The sequence below is a fragment of the Echeneis naucrates genome, chromosome 20 (assembly GCF_900963305.1).
Source record: "Echeneis naucrates chromosome 20, fEcheNa1.1, whole genome shotgun sequence".
Classification (NCBI taxonomy): domain Eukaryota; kingdom Metazoa; phylum Chordata; class Actinopteri; order Carangiformes; family Echeneidae; genus Echeneis; species Echeneis naucrates.
This window is the reverse complement of record NC_042530.1, coordinates 18504177-18519595: the sequence shown is the minus strand read 5'-3', so window position 1 is coordinate 18519595 and position 15419 is coordinate 18504177. Positions and strand designations below refer to the sequence as shown.

Below are 15419 nucleotides of genomic sequence, written 5' to 3'. Positions count from 1 at the left end.
ACAAACTAACCAACCTAACCTCTTTCACCATCACCATCATCATCATCTTTCACAGAGACAACACAGCACATCAGAATAAGGATTAATGTTGGAGCAAGTAGTTGACTTCATGATCATATATTGGAGGACTTGAGCTACAGTGTGAGCATAGCCATAATCCAGAAAGCCTAGCAACAATTTTTCTTCTGGAGAACTTTGAAATGCACAAACTCGCATTTGTTCCAACGTCAGAGTTCTCAAGAAAAAAGGTTGTTGCTTTGCTGAAAAACATTTACCATTGCACACTAAAGAATGTCCCCTCTTCTGTTTGGTACTCCAGCTACATGGACTCATAGACTGTGACTGTGAATTTGCAGTGAGTTGTAAAAATAGCTCATTGGATTGCTGGCAGGTGCCAGAGGGGCCGCAGCCCAATTAGCAAGAGGCATGTGGCCCCAGAGTTGTTCTCAGCGACCCATTATCATTTATCTTGGACCTTGAGATATGGTAAGTTAGTATGTTGAGGAAAGTTAAAATTTCTCTGCTATCCTCCCATTGGCTGGCATATGATGGTGTGAAATTAGATAAATCTACCTGTTTTTTTAATTTGATTTGCAAACGTTAAAATTAAGCAATACCTTCTGGGGATTTCAATATTGAATCAGGTAGACTGCAATCTGTGATAGAGACTGGAAGTTGGAGATTGACACAGAGATAACAAAACAGGGAATTCATTTGTACCCTGTTAACTGCGTGAAGGTAAGACATGTTTTTATTATGGAGCGGCTGGCTCTGGTGTTTTATTCATTTTTCATGCAATGGCGTTGTGGATATGTAAATGTTTTGATGCAGTTCTCTATAGAGTTTACGTTCATCACTGTGGGTATCAAAAGTGTGTTTTTTTTCGTGCCTCAAAAGTTGTAGGTGAATCTGCCAGTTTTTGTTTATCATGGGAGTTTACGTTCATCGTAACTAGGGCTACAAAAAGTGTTTGTTCTTTCCGTGCTATTCTAACTGCGCGGGGGAGTTTGACAAATAACATTAATTCATGAAGCACTGCGACAGGACCATGAAATAATTAAATAAATTGTGAAATAATTATATCTAATTTTACATTGAATGAACTGGTATTTAACAAAACATTTAATTATTTTTTGCCATTTTAATTAATTAATGACACATTTAAGTAATTATTTAAAGATTTATTTATATATTTCATTCTGTCCCTCTTTGTCCTCCATATAGTACGGACATAGATACATGAAACTGAAGTAAAGGAATTCCTTACTGATCAGAATCAATCGTAACACGGAACCTTACCGATCTGGGACTGGGCCACCATGGTGGACTTGCGGTCACAGAGAGGGGAAAAAGGTAGTCCCAGCTCTGCTTCTTTATCACCCTGAAACAAATTAAGCATCATAACACCATCACCACAGCAGCAGCAACAGCAACACACATATAAATGACATGACACGTCATGTGGCAAACAGCCTGTAAACATCAAATAAATAGGACATTTATTATATAAGGTTGACTTCCTGTGTCCAGTAGGTGGCGATCTGAGTTTGACTCATTGCCACAGAGACTTGTTCAAGGTGGGACGTGAAAAATCTGGGGTACGTCAGACAATGTATATCTGAATTATAAGGACCTCCTTTTTTATGACGACACATTGAAATTGGCATCACAGCCGCGCCCAGCCAGTATTACAGACAAAAAAAATTTGAAATCTTTTAATCTTCAAGGACTTGAGATGATACTGAGTAAATATGAAGTCATTTTGATTAAAATTGTAGGAGGAGTTTGTCCCTCTATGAGGTTTGGTCTTTATGACTGGCTTTCTGTGTCTGGTCGTTGGTGCTCTGAGCCTGACTCAGTATTGACACATGGATGTGGATGGATTCAGGTCAGGACTCTAATCATGTGTGGTGAATTTAGACCTGATTGAACAACATATGCTGGAGTGATGACTTTCATTTTTACAGCAAAACCTGGCAAGGCCTCAAAAACCTGCCCCTGCCAGGCCAATCAGTATGTGTCTCTCTCTTTCTCTCCCAACCCAATTGTTTGAGGCAGATGGCTGCCCCCCTCTGAGCCTGGTTCTGCCCAAGGTTTTTGCCTTTTAAAGGAAGTTTTTCCTTGCCACTGTCACCAAGTGCTTGCTCATGGAGGGACCTGTTGGGTCTCTTTAAATAATTTATAAACGGTTTTATAAACCTGCTCAATACATAAAGTGCCTTGATGTAACTTTGTGATTTGGCACTATATAAATAAATCAGATTTGATTTTATTTGCTTTTTATATGATGGACATAAAAAATTTTGATAGGTTTATATTTTCACTACAAGAGAGAAGAAGCACAGACTCTGGATTGTCAGGCAAGCAATGACCTGCTGCTTGAGAGCACATGAAATTTCATGGGTGAGTACCTGGATGAAGAATTCCTCCAGCAAGGATGTGGTCCACTGGTGATGAAGGTCCCATTGCTTGGCAGGGTGGCTAATGTCAGCTGTGTGCAACAGCAGGGATAGGGCCTTTGGTTTGTCAATCCTGCAAATACAGCCAAGTCAATTGCTGTTTGCTGCTGTCAGTCCCACAACAGTCTTTTGTTCTGTGTTATTCTTCAGTCCGTCTCAATTCATTACGGGTTACAGAAATTCTCTGGAGTAGAACATTATGGAATCAGGACTCTAACGACAAAGGATTTACATGCTGTGAACAGATGGGCCACCTGCTGCAATTAACTATCAAGTAGTAAGAAACCGCACAGTACTTGGTCAATCATTTATTTTCAGTAATGACACCATTAGTTAAATTAATAGAAGATAATTTATGTTTCCTTGCAACACCTCTCTACTTTTCATATATATATTATGTGCAAGTAAGAAATTACATTGCCACTCAAAAAGGCCTGTGCAAATAAATAAACAAACAAACAAACAAAAAACTACTCACGCTTCAGGCTGCTGCAGGAGGCTTTTCATGATTTTAATCTGCTGAAAGTGGCAGGACATGTCAGTGGCCAATACCACCTCCACTACCAAAGACCGCAGTTCTCTGAAAGAGAGGAGGGACTCAAACATCAGTATGATGAAGGTCATGAACAGTTTTTCATAATAATCTGTTCAAAATTCTTGTCTACTAAAATCGGTTATTAAAATATGTTGACATGAGTTGTATTTTGTTTGCTTTTGTCACCTCCAGTCGTCTTTGGAAAGATTTAAGAGGATGTTTGTTTCACCATCATCCTGGAGGAGGCGATACACAGCACTGACATGGTGGTTCTCCTGAACAGCGCGGTCATTGTACAACATAGCTGTGTCTGATCTGCAAATCATTCAGTACAAGACACATCATGATGCACACACACACATATATCTATATCTATATATAGATATAGATATAGATATATGTATAGTTGAAGCAGCACAATTCTTGAATTCAGATCCAAATTCTCTCTCAACTCATTTGTTCTACTTGTCTTTCAGAAAGTCTATCTCCTCCATCTTGTTGTTCTCTGCCTTCCCCTTTCTTCTTCCTGTCTGAAAAAGTTAATGAATTAAATCTATCTGTCTATCTATCTAATATGAACTATCCCTGAAAGGTTGTTCAACTCCCATTCTTTTCTTAAACTTTTTAATTTCCTGCAGGTCTTGCACAGCACAGAGATGACAAATGACTGTAACTTGCTTCTATCTGTTAGCTAGTGCTGGCACTTATTGTTCGGTTCCCTGAAATGTGTGCATGTTTTGTGCAATATTGTAAATGATTACTGAACCAAAGAGGATGGGTTAAGCAAAGCTAACAAGAACACTTCCACTCCCAGCAGTAACCTGAATGTGCAAACCAAACTTGGAAGGGCAATATTGTACCTTGTTGCCACCACAAGTTGTCAGCAAATTATGTTTGGAATTCAAACTGGCATCAGATTGTTATGGAACAAAAAGCTCCTCTGAGAACAAGACAGATATCACACTCCGCTGTCTCTAACTTAATATATATTTCACCTTGATTTGTGAAAGTAAATTTAACTTTGTCTTTTATCTGTGAGATTTATTCTGTACTGCTCCTGTACAATGATTGAACTGAAAAATTATACTGCATAAATCACCTAGTTTGGATGTGGAAGTTATTGGTGGTCCCTGTATGTTCATAGTCATGGATGGCAGCTGCAAAGATTATGGCAAAGATCTCCAACTCTGTTAGCCAGTGCTGTGAGAGACAGAGAATTGTGGGAAATTCAAGTTTACATTTCATCAATGCTTGCCACTGATCAAAATCACGATCTTGTCTTGCTTTTCTGAACTCTGGTCTGTTCTCATTTACAATCACAACTAGACATAATTTAAACTGCAGTAAACCTTGCTGCTTCAACAGATCTGTGTCTAAACATGTTTTACAGGCATTGTCCAAAAATCTGTGCATTAGAGTCAGATATATAATTTCCTTCATTTCCAACTTCAAATGCCCTGACATATGGTTACTATATCTTCAGGAAAATTCGTTGTGCTCTCTATGGGAAACAGAATAAGAAATATATTTTGTCTCTTAAAACTCTCTCTTTTAGCAATTGCTGTCATTACCTTGTCACTAGTGAAGGCAGCTTAGCTCCACAGGACTCACAGTTTGGGCACAACTGTAAAGCTGAAGGAGGAAACCAAAAGAAGGAAGGACAGGGGCCTGCACGCTCAACATAATTTAGAACTTAAATGTTGTGATATTCAGTTCAACATGCTTTTTGATGAGAACTTATAACAAGGGCCAGATTTAAAAACTAAAGTACAAATTTAGCAAGAGCAATACAAATTTTTTATTTATTTTTTTTTTTTTTCCTTTTTTGCTGCTGCTTTACTCCTGGGTCCCTGCGGTGATAGATTGCTGCATGTGCTGTGGTCCTGTTCCTTGGCTACCCTCCTGCTCCTCCATGTTGAATCCTATGTAGAGGATTGTGCTCAGAAGACACAGGCAGCCACTGCTGTTTTGTTTGCGATAAATGAACATATCACTGCTCTGGTGTCTTGAGTTATTAAAAGCTCTATTTGCTGAATGATTTTTAGGACTTTTGGACAGTGAAATTTGTGAACTGTATTTATGACCAGCCAACTTTTTTTGTATCTGCATTAACCCAACACCACACTCACCACTATCCCAGTCTTGATGAGCAGGTAATGGATAGTCTGTGTGACATCAGCAGCGTGCATCAGGTTGTGGTATGGATTCCTGTATTTACTGTAGCCCACTTCCAATGAGTCCAAAAATGATATTAAGGCAGAAATAGGGACCTGACATAAAGGTACAAAAACACAGCATCATGATGAAGAATATGAAGTGAGATTAAGGGTTGTGTAGTATTTCATAAGACAGCTAAAAGGCTAAACTGTGATCCGACCAAAAGATACACATTTTTTTCTAGAATACATTGTCCACATAGAAATTCAGCCACAACTGGGTTGACACATTGGGTGTGTGCAACATCTGATAAAACATTTTATTTTGCAGTTTTATGAAAAATGAAAAAAAAAAAAATATATATATATATATCCCTCAACCAGTACTATGAATCCTGAAATTTTGCTTGTGTTGTTTTTTTATGCCTTTTTTGAATCTTTCTTAACATCTCAGAGATATTTCTAAATTTGACTGAAGCCCACATATACACTCACTTGACAGGACATGATGATGGAAGATAATCTGTCAATACATCCTCATTTTTGGTTTGTTTTTCTTTTCATTTTTTTTTTTTATTTCACCATATTGAGAATTATACCAACCATAGTCAGTCACTAAACACTGTTGTTAAATAGGGTGCTGTAGGGTCTGACAGCAGTCTGCTCTTCCCAATACTGGTTTACTAAACTTTATAAGATGGCTGGTGAGGTGTTGGCCTCCTTTTTTGCTGCTGCTTTACTCCTGTGTCCCTGCGATGATAGATTGCTGCATGTGCTGTGGTCCTGTTCCTTGGCTACTCTCCTGCTCCTCCATGTTGAATCCATGTAGAGGATTGTGTCCCAGAAGACACAGGCAGCCACTGCTGTTTTGTTTGCATTGTTTTGTTTGTTTTATTCTGTTTGTTTACTCATTCACTTTGGGTTTGTTGTTGCTCTGGTCATTTTATCTTTGAATCATTTCAGTATGTTCTGTTTAATATATTAAGACGTTTTGTTTGTTCTTTTGTCCTTGTTATATTAGCCCTCTAGGCCTTTGCTTTGCATTGCTTTTCCCCCAAGACATTTTTAATAGATTGTAGCAGTTCTGTGTGTCTCTTTAACACGTTTATTTATTTATTTATTTATTTTTTTTGAGTGCTGCAGGACTGCAGGACAGCGGAGGGACTGGCGTCCAGAATTTCTCACCCCAGCTTCACATCCCCCTTAGGCGTGCATGTGTGAATGTGTAGTGTGTGCATGTGTGTGCAGGCGTTGTTTATGGAGTGTGGTGAGTACTCTGTTCTTCCTAACTTTCCATCCCTTACTGCAGCTACACCCATTTATCCTGCAGTACTCCTGCTTGTATTGTACTGGTTAGGTTTGGTTTATTTTAAAGAGTATATGCTTATTGTAATAAAGATTGTAATCTTGGGGGAAGCTCTTTGTCCTGAACCATTATTTGTCCATCATCTGTACCATTTTATGGATCTGTGGCCTTTTAACTGGTTTAAGTGAGTCTCATAATTACTGTAACCTAGGGTACTTCAACTTAATTCTGAGTCCTGATGCGATGGTCACATAATGCTTCAGTGGACTTAAGGGGCCCCACCAAAAGGTAGGGGGAAAAAAAACCCTAAAAAACCAAAACAGCAAAAGCTTGGAATGAGAAATGAAACTGACAGAGTTATAGTCAAATAATGACTATATAACAAAAATAATTAATTTAAACAATTACAGCTGCAAGCGGTGATGACAGACCCCTGCCACACCTGTGCAACTCAACGTGCCCCTCTTGCCAAATTTTGAAATGTTTTTTTGTATGTGGCATGTGTGCAACATATTATGTGTCTACAATGCTGGGCGAAAGAGTACCCATCAGTCTGGTGGAAGGGTACAATGTGGAGAACACGTCCTATAAATATCATGCAAATCAGACAATACTCCTGTGTCCAGTGGGTGGCACTCTGTGTGTGACTCAGAATGGACATGCCATGCTGTATTGTAATGCAGGATGTGGAGAACACACCCTGTAAATGTGATAGAAATCTGATGATATTTGTGTCATTAGGCCGACCTCCTGTGACCAGGACGTGGGGCTCTGTGTGTGGCTCAGTACTGACATATAGAGGTGTCTAATCATGTGTGCAAAATTTGGGGCAGCTTGGATGATGTATGCTTGTATTTAGGAGGACTTCCTCGTACCAGAGTTGCTGAACAGTGGAGGTATGCTGAGGAAGTTTGGATCCCCAGGGAAGAGAACTTGAAAAACATTGACTAGTTCTGGACAATCTCACCGCTGAATGTTGAAGAGAAGGTGCTTTTCAGCATTGTCTCATAAAGGCTGACAGAGTTTCTCCTCAACAGCTACATCGACCCCTTGGTGCAGAAGGGTGGGATTTCTGGATCCCCCAGCTGTTTGGAACACACAGGTGTAGTAATGCAGCTCATAAGAGAAGCTCATGAAAACAGAGGTGATCTTGCTGTGTTGTGGCTGGATCTGGCCAACGCCTATGGATTAATACCACACAAGCTGGTCAAGCTTGCACTGCACTGCCACCATGTTACCACAAAGATCAAGGATCTGATCCTGGATTATTATAATAATTTCAGGTTGAGGGTCACTTCTGGGTCAGAAACATCAGACTGGCATTGCCTTGAAAAACAAATAACAGACTGCACCAACTCTGTTATCCTTTGTCAATTAAGCTGAGGTGGAATGCAGACTAAGTCAGGTGTACAACAACCACTGATTAGAGCCTACATGGACGACATCAACATCACTACAATGTCAGTCCCATGGTGCAGGTGGTCCTTAGAAGGTCTTGAGAAACTCATCACCTGCACCAGGACCTGCACCAAATAATACTGCAATTGAATGTGGGCTGCTGAATATTCAATCACTACCATCAAAATCTCTGCTAGTTAATGATTTCATAGCTGATCATCATATCGATTTATTTTGTATAACTGTAACCTGGCTGCAGCAGGAGGAGTATGTTGCTCTTAATGAAGCTACACCCCCACTCATGTTAATCTTCATGTCCCTCGTACCACAGGTCCAGGAGGTGGGGGTGGCTGCAATATTTCAATCAAGCCTATGAATAAGCTCTTGAGAAAATTCTGGCTGGAGGTCTTTTTAAAGCCTCACTCTTAGTCTTTCCCATTCAAACTGGAAAGATGAAAAACCAGTTTTGTTAGTTACAGTATACCATCCACCTGGTCTGTACTCAGAATTCCTATCAGAGTTTTCTGAGTTTATATCAGAGTTAGTAGATAAATAAGCAGATAAAATCATTATACTGGGAGATATCAATATTCATGTATATGTAGAAAGTGACAGCCTTAGTTCTGGATTTCTTTCCTTACTAGACTCAATTGGCTTTTCCCAGCATGTGAATGAACCCACTCGCTGCTTCAATCATATCCTTGATCTTGTTCTAACATATGGCGTTGAAAATGACAAATTAAAAATCTTCCCTCATAACTCTCCTCTGACTGACCATTACCTCTGTACATTTGAGTTTACTTTAATTGACTGCACAGCATCGAGGAATAAATTCAGCTATAGAAGATGTTTATCTGATGTTTATGGCCAAATTTAAAGAGAACATTTGGTCATCATTTCCAACAATGCCATATCTAAATTCAAATGAGGACTTCTCCCAGACACACGTTGATGACCTTGTGATTAGCACTATGGCCACACTGTGTTCAAATCTTGATGATGCTGCCCCTCTAAAAAACAAAGTAATCAAACAGAGGAGGCTGGCTCCGTGGTATAGTTCCCAAATGCGTGCCTTAAAGCAGACGTCAAGCAAATTAGAAAGATGTTGGCTTTCTAGTAACTTGGAAAAGTCTCACAGAGCCTGGAAAAAAAGTTTAAAAACTTATTAAAAAAAAAGCTCTCCGCAGTGCCAGAAGCTCATATTACTCAGCACTAATAGAAGAAAATAAGAACAACCCTACTTGATGCTTTTCATAACAAACCAGGCATAAAGAAAAGGGTCATGTTGACACACTTCAGTCTAAAGAATATTTTTCATGGTGGGGGTTAGCACGGACTGATTATCTGTCTGATTTCTGTAAACCTATAGATAAGGCACCACACTGTAAACCCAGATTTTGTTTCTACTTAACCTTCCGAGTGATCATGACTTAAACTTTTATGTTTTGTAAAAACCTGCTATCATTACTAAACAGCATTAGTTGATTGTACTATTTAGCTGAAAGATTGATTGTACTAATCGGGTTTAGTAGAGATAACTTGGTATGTTAAGTTTTGCAAGAAAGGGGAGGGGCCTAATTCAAAAACGTCCATGGTCACATGACAAGGCCAGCGCAACGGTAATTGCACGGAGGTCGACACTGACTCTGCGGGACGAACACAGGCAGCTGCAGCAGACGGTCTGTCGCCTCCTTCACAGCTTTACTGAACGCCTTGAACGGTTAGTATGTAAAATAAGTAGCCTAGTTATCTTTGTGGGAAATTTTAACACCCAAAAGCTTGGAGATAATTTGTTGAATTTGTTGTCTGTTTTTTCTCTGTTACATGTTAATGTACTGTTTGAACCTGTGCATGCATGCTTATTGCTAGCTAATGTCCACTCAAAATAGTGTCAGCTGAATGTTAAAGCTTAAAATTAGCAAGTGTTAACAGTCTTAGGACAGCTCAAATACCGGCGAGTTTTCGCGACTATAATTTATATTTCCGCCATTTCATGCGGTAGAAAAGCGGTTCAACCGCTGTCGGAGGCAAAAGAGTGTAGCAGGCGCTGCCGTTGTGGAGGTGTTAATGTTGTGGACGCCGTGAGCTGCGCGCCAAGCATTGATCCACTCGACCGCTCCGTGTCCACTCTGTTTCCTCCTCTCACTCTCTCAGGGTGGTTTACATGCCGGTTTTATGTGTAACACAGACGTCGTTTCGGTTCTATTACCATTTTGTTATTTAACAGCGATATTGTTGAGCTGAGTTGTTGAACTAAAAGTTTTCTTGTTTTCTATTTTTACAGATCCTTGTGTTGTGAGGATGCTGTGGAAGTGTAAGTATTGTGAGTTTATGTGTGAGAAAAGGGGTTACCTTTTAAAACATTATCGGTTAAAACACGGCAACTATGGTAGAACTGTCCCATTTCCCTGCTTACACCAAGAATGTGTGTGCACATTCAACTCCATTAATGCACTTAAGGTCCATTTACCAAAGATTCACCAGAAAACCCAGGGTGCACAACCAAGAGACACTGCACAAGTAAACTTTCAGTGTCAGTCATGTGATTTTTCTGCACCCTGCACAGAAGCAGTCTTTCTCACTCACCTGCGCAGTACACATTTGAAGGTAAATCACAGAGTCCAGTGTCCATTTAATGGCTGTAACTTTCACACCAATGTGTATTCTACATTTAATGCACACAGAAGTAAGGAGCACAGAACACACAACTGGAGGATGTTCAGGCCAGAAATTGTCTCTGGTAGTGTAACTAATGAAATGGCACAAGAAGAACATGAGCCTCCAAATGACACCTCTGAATCAGAAGAAAGCGAGGATTCTACCAATGAAGATCTTCATGATCTAGAGAAACAGCTGGAGCACAATCTCGCAGCTCTTTTTTTAAAGATGCAAACAGTGCTACACATTCCAGAAAATACGGTACAAGAAGTAATACAACAGCTGTTACAGATTTGTGAACTAGCCCAGCCACTGCTGCATAATGCAGTCAAGGACATTCTCATACAACATGCATATGTAGACGATTCAGTTGTGGAAGAGTTAGTCAGGGCTGCCGCAAAGAGCAATGTGATCATGAGATTCTGTGGCAAGGATGGCCCTTTATCAACATCAAAAAGGAGAGCAGCATATGTGAATAAAAACTTCACAGAGGTTAAACCAGTGGAGTACCTTATTGAAAGAGGGAAAAAATGTAGTGCTGTATATGTACCTTTGCATCCAATGCTTCAGAAGATGTTGAATAGGGCAGACATTTTGGATAAAGCTCTTCCCATCCAAAAGCATGTGCAACATGAGTACAGTTCATACAGAGATGGTACGTACTGTAATGACAATGACCTCCTTAAAGGGGAGGAATTCAAAATCGCTGTTGGACTTTATACAGATGATTTTGAAGTGTCCAACCCCTTAGGAACATCTAGAAAGAAACATAAAATGAGTGCAGTGTATTGGGTGATAGCTAATGTGCCATCAAAATAGAGATCCACACTCCACTCCATTCAGCTTGCCGTTTTGTGTAAAGCCTCTCATTTAAAAGAATTTGGCTATGCCAAAATTCTCCGCCCTCTCATTCAGGATCTAGCTTCTTTGGAGCAACATGGTGTGTATGTTGAGAAGTTGGGAGAATGTGTCAAAGGTACGGTTTTATATGTGGCCGCAGATAACCTGGCTGCTCATTCTCTGGCAGGATTCTTCGAAAGCTTTAAGGTGGACAGATTCTGCAGGTTCTGCATGGCAACCAGAGGCGAGATGCAAGCCAAGGAGGTACATTCAGGTGCTTTTGAACCCCGCACTATAAACACTCACAACCAGCAGGTGCAGGAGGTAAAGCAGGATCCCGCTATGGCAAAACGGTATGGTGTTAAAGGAGAGTGTGTATTGACTGATGGTCTGGAGCACTTTCATGTTGTCCGTGGTTACCCCCCTGACATCCTCCATGACCTTTTGGAAGGGATTATTCCTGTTGAGCTATCGCTCTGCATTTCAGACATGATTTCTAAGAAATATTTCACCATAGAAACACTGAACCATGCCATGAAAACTTTTGAATATGCTTTTCATGACAAAACTGACCAGCCTCAGCCAATTGCCCACGGCTTTTCTACCAAAGGGACCATAGGTGGCAATGGCCATGAGAACTGGAGCCTACTCAGGCTACTCCCACTTATCATTGGCCATAAAGTCCCCGAGGGAGACAATGCGTGGAACATTCTGCTGCTCCTAAAAGACATTGTTGAGTTGGCTGTCGCAACTAAGCACACAGAAGAGTCGGTACATTTCCTTGACTGCAAAGTTTCAGAACACAGAGATTTGTTGCAAACAACATTCCCAGATTTTAGATTACGGCCGAAACATCACTACCTCGAGCATTACCCCGAGATGATCAAAGCATTTGGTCCCCTTTCAGATGTTTGGACAATGCGATTCGAGGGGAAACACAAATTCTTCAAACGGGTCATTCGTAATGCCCACACCTTCAAAAATGTAGCTCTTACATTGGCTGTTAAGCATCAGAAAATGATGGCTTACTATTTGGATACAAGCTCATTTTTCAAGCCATCAGTTGAAATGGACAAGGTCAGTACAGCATCAATCACATCTTATCCTGAGAATGTCCAACAGGTTTTCTGCCAGAGAGTTCCTCAGCTTACATCAGTTCTTGTTGCATCATCAGTGTATGTAGATGGAGTTAGATATTGTTCTGATATGATAGTCTCTGTTGGGTCATGCGCTGGCCTCCCTTCATTTAGGCAGATCAAACAGATAGTGGCACTCAACACCGAGATCCTGTTTGTTTGCAGTGAGATGACTGCTTGGTACCACGAGCATTTGAGATCTTTCGAACTCATCTGTGACAACAGTAACCCCTCTCTGTGTGTGGTGCAGCTGAAAGAGCTCAATGATGTTTTCCCTCTGTCAGCGTACAGATATGGTGAAAATTTAGTAGTGACCCTCAGGCGTCATATCCTGTGTTAAGAGGCCACAATGTGATTTCTGCAATCAGTCTAGACTGTAATGGAAGATTTTGTAGCTTATTTTAGAGCTCATGTTGAAATTTATAATGATACAGTCTGAGAAGTTTTTTTTTTCTTTTTTCCTAAATGTGTGACTTTTTTGTAAATGTTTTTCTTGTACATTTGAGAAGGGGGTTTCTTGTGAATTAGACTTTTTAAAATGGATTTACCACTTTAATCTCAGGGGACATCACATTTTTCTCTTGTAAATCTCACATAGAATGCCCACACACACAAACAACACAGACACATGCAACTCCCACACAAACACAGACACATGCAACACACACACAATCAACACAGACACATGCAACACACATACAAACACAGACACAATTTATTAATTTTTTTTTTCTCAGAACACTATTCATAGCTTGGTTCAATGTTGGTGTTGGTTCAGCTTGATCAGTGTTTTCCAAAGCCCAGTGTGACATTCTCAAATATTCTGACTTGAAATCATCACTCAAATGTGAAAATAGTTGGAGATTATTACAGTAACAGACATGTGATCTATTCATTGTTACAGCTCTTTTATTCCATAGATGTGCAAAACTATTTCTAATGGTACATTGTACATCTACATAAACACTCATATGATTTAACTTATCTTTACAGTAATGTTTCTTCTGGAGGAAAAAGAAAGTGCACTGAACTTAAGCAACTAACTTATTAATCAACTATTATTGTGATGCACATAGCAATGGCTCAGCAATTGAATGACCTATTCGACCTTGAATGACCTATGACCTATATTTCTAATCTAATTATTGTTTCTATTCCCAAGATGACTGAAAACCGGAAGATGACCTTGAGGGTCATTCTAACACAGGCAGATATAAGAAAAGTTATCCTAAATACAAGGCCCTCTACACTCGGAAGATTTGATAAGCAAGCTTAAAGAGTCACTGGGACTTCAATACAACTTCAGTCTCCAATACCAAGACCCTGAATTCAATAATGAACTATGTAATCTGACAGATACTGAAGAACTTCCAGAAAAACCAACAGTTAAAGTCTTGCCTGTCCTTGAGCTGGTACCTGTCTCACCTGATGAAGTCTTCAGTGACACGAGTACAGCAGATACAGAGATTCTCTCACACTCATCTCAGGAGCAAAAGGAAAAGTGGCCAGAATTTTTTGACATCCCAACATTTTCTGTTGATGTGCAGTATAGACTGAGGCAAGCAGATCTGCTGTTTATGAGTGAGGGAACACACCTTAAAGTATCAAAAGAACTAAAACACGAGATACTTGAGAGATTAGCAGAGAGCATGTATAGCTACACAGCATACCCATCTCCAGCTCAGTTCAAAAGTGTTGCAGCGGCACTGATAAGCAAACACCCTTGTCTACAGGAGCAAGGCTCAACCATTCGCTGTTGTGGTTGGAAAAATAGTCTAAAGCATAAAATGGCTAATTATAGAACAAAGAGCAGGCAATCAGGATGCCTTGATGTTGCAGTAAATGCCGGTAAGCGGGGAAGGCATTCAGCAGAAGGACAACCAGCTAACAAGCGCATCAAAAAGGCAAAGAAAGGTGAAATCAACTACTTGCCCAACTTTCCGGATGGATTTGATCAAGCAGCCCTGGAGGGGGCCTGCAAAGACTTGGTTGATGAAATGCAGAAGAGATCACCAAATGGACCTCTTGTGAAACAGAAGATAGATCAGACGTTTGCTCTGAGAAGAAAAGAGGTAGTGGAGTCGGAACCCGCCATAAGCACGATGGTGAAACGCTGGCCTGCCCTTTTCACTGAAGATCAGGTATGTTCACGAAAGAGAAGATGACTAATGACTATCTTTCTATTATATAATGTGTCTAGATATATATTTCTCTTGTCCTCTCTTTTTTTTTAAGTATATTTTTTGGGCTTTTATGCCTTTATTTGATAGCACACAGTAGAGAGACAGGAAATGGGGAGGCAGAGAGGGGGAATGACATGCAGTAAAGGGCCGTCCGATGCAGGACTCGAATCAGGGCCGACTGCAACGAGGACTGTAGCCTCTTTACATGGAGTGCCTGCTTAGACCACTACACCACACGACGCCCCCTCTCTTATCCTCTTTAAGGAAAACATTGATATTTTTGATTTGAGGCATGCTGTTTACACATTTAAACATCAACGTTTCAAATCATACAAAAAGGACATTCATTGGTGTTTTTCAAGATCTACTTTGCAGATGGCTTGCCTTGTATAGCTCAGTTGATCTAGGTTCTTAGGTTGTTGTTTTTTTTTTTTTCCTCTCTATTTTTCAGGTGTTTATGGAGTTCAGCAGGATTGTGGGCAAGAACCTCAAGCAGGAATTCTATGAGAGCATCGATCGGCACAGTCCTCGTCTCCTTGAGTTATTTCGTTCCAAGAGGGGGAATGTTGGACAGTTGTTGACACAGATTTCACAACAGACCAATGTAGGTCCATACACATTATGTGCTTGGCATTGTTCTTTACAGGTTTTGTAAAAACATCATAGTGCCACTGTATTAGTTGTGTAATTCAGTTTCTTATAGATCATTATTTGTTTTTCATTTTAGCTATCTAACTTGTTATTCTGT

The 15419-nt window shown here is 40.1% G+C and overlaps 1 protein-coding gene across 1 annotated transcript in view; it reads right to left on the bottom strand.

Annotated features, from left to right (window-relative positions):
- The window catches only part of LOC115061375 (calcium/calmodulin-dependent 3',5'-cyclic nucleotide phosphodiesterase 1A-like), a 90781-nt gene that overhangs the window by 61825 nt on the left and 13537 nt on the right, over positions 1 to 15419 (bottom strand). The window contains exons 8-13 of the mRNA XM_029529681.1: positions 5124 to 5264; positions 4094 to 4194; positions 3181 to 3309; positions 2938 to 3039; positions 2412 to 2532; positions 1300 to 1381 (exon numbers count right to left, since the gene is read on the bottom strand). Coding sequence (XP_029385541.1) covers positions 1300 to 1381; positions 2412 to 2532; positions 2938 to 3039; positions 3181 to 3309; positions 4094 to 4194; positions 5124 to 5264 — 676 coding nt within the window. The remainder of the gene's footprint in view (positions 1 to 1299; positions 1382 to 2411; positions 2533 to 2937; positions 3040 to 3180; positions 3310 to 4093; positions 4195 to 5123; positions 5265 to 15419) is intronic.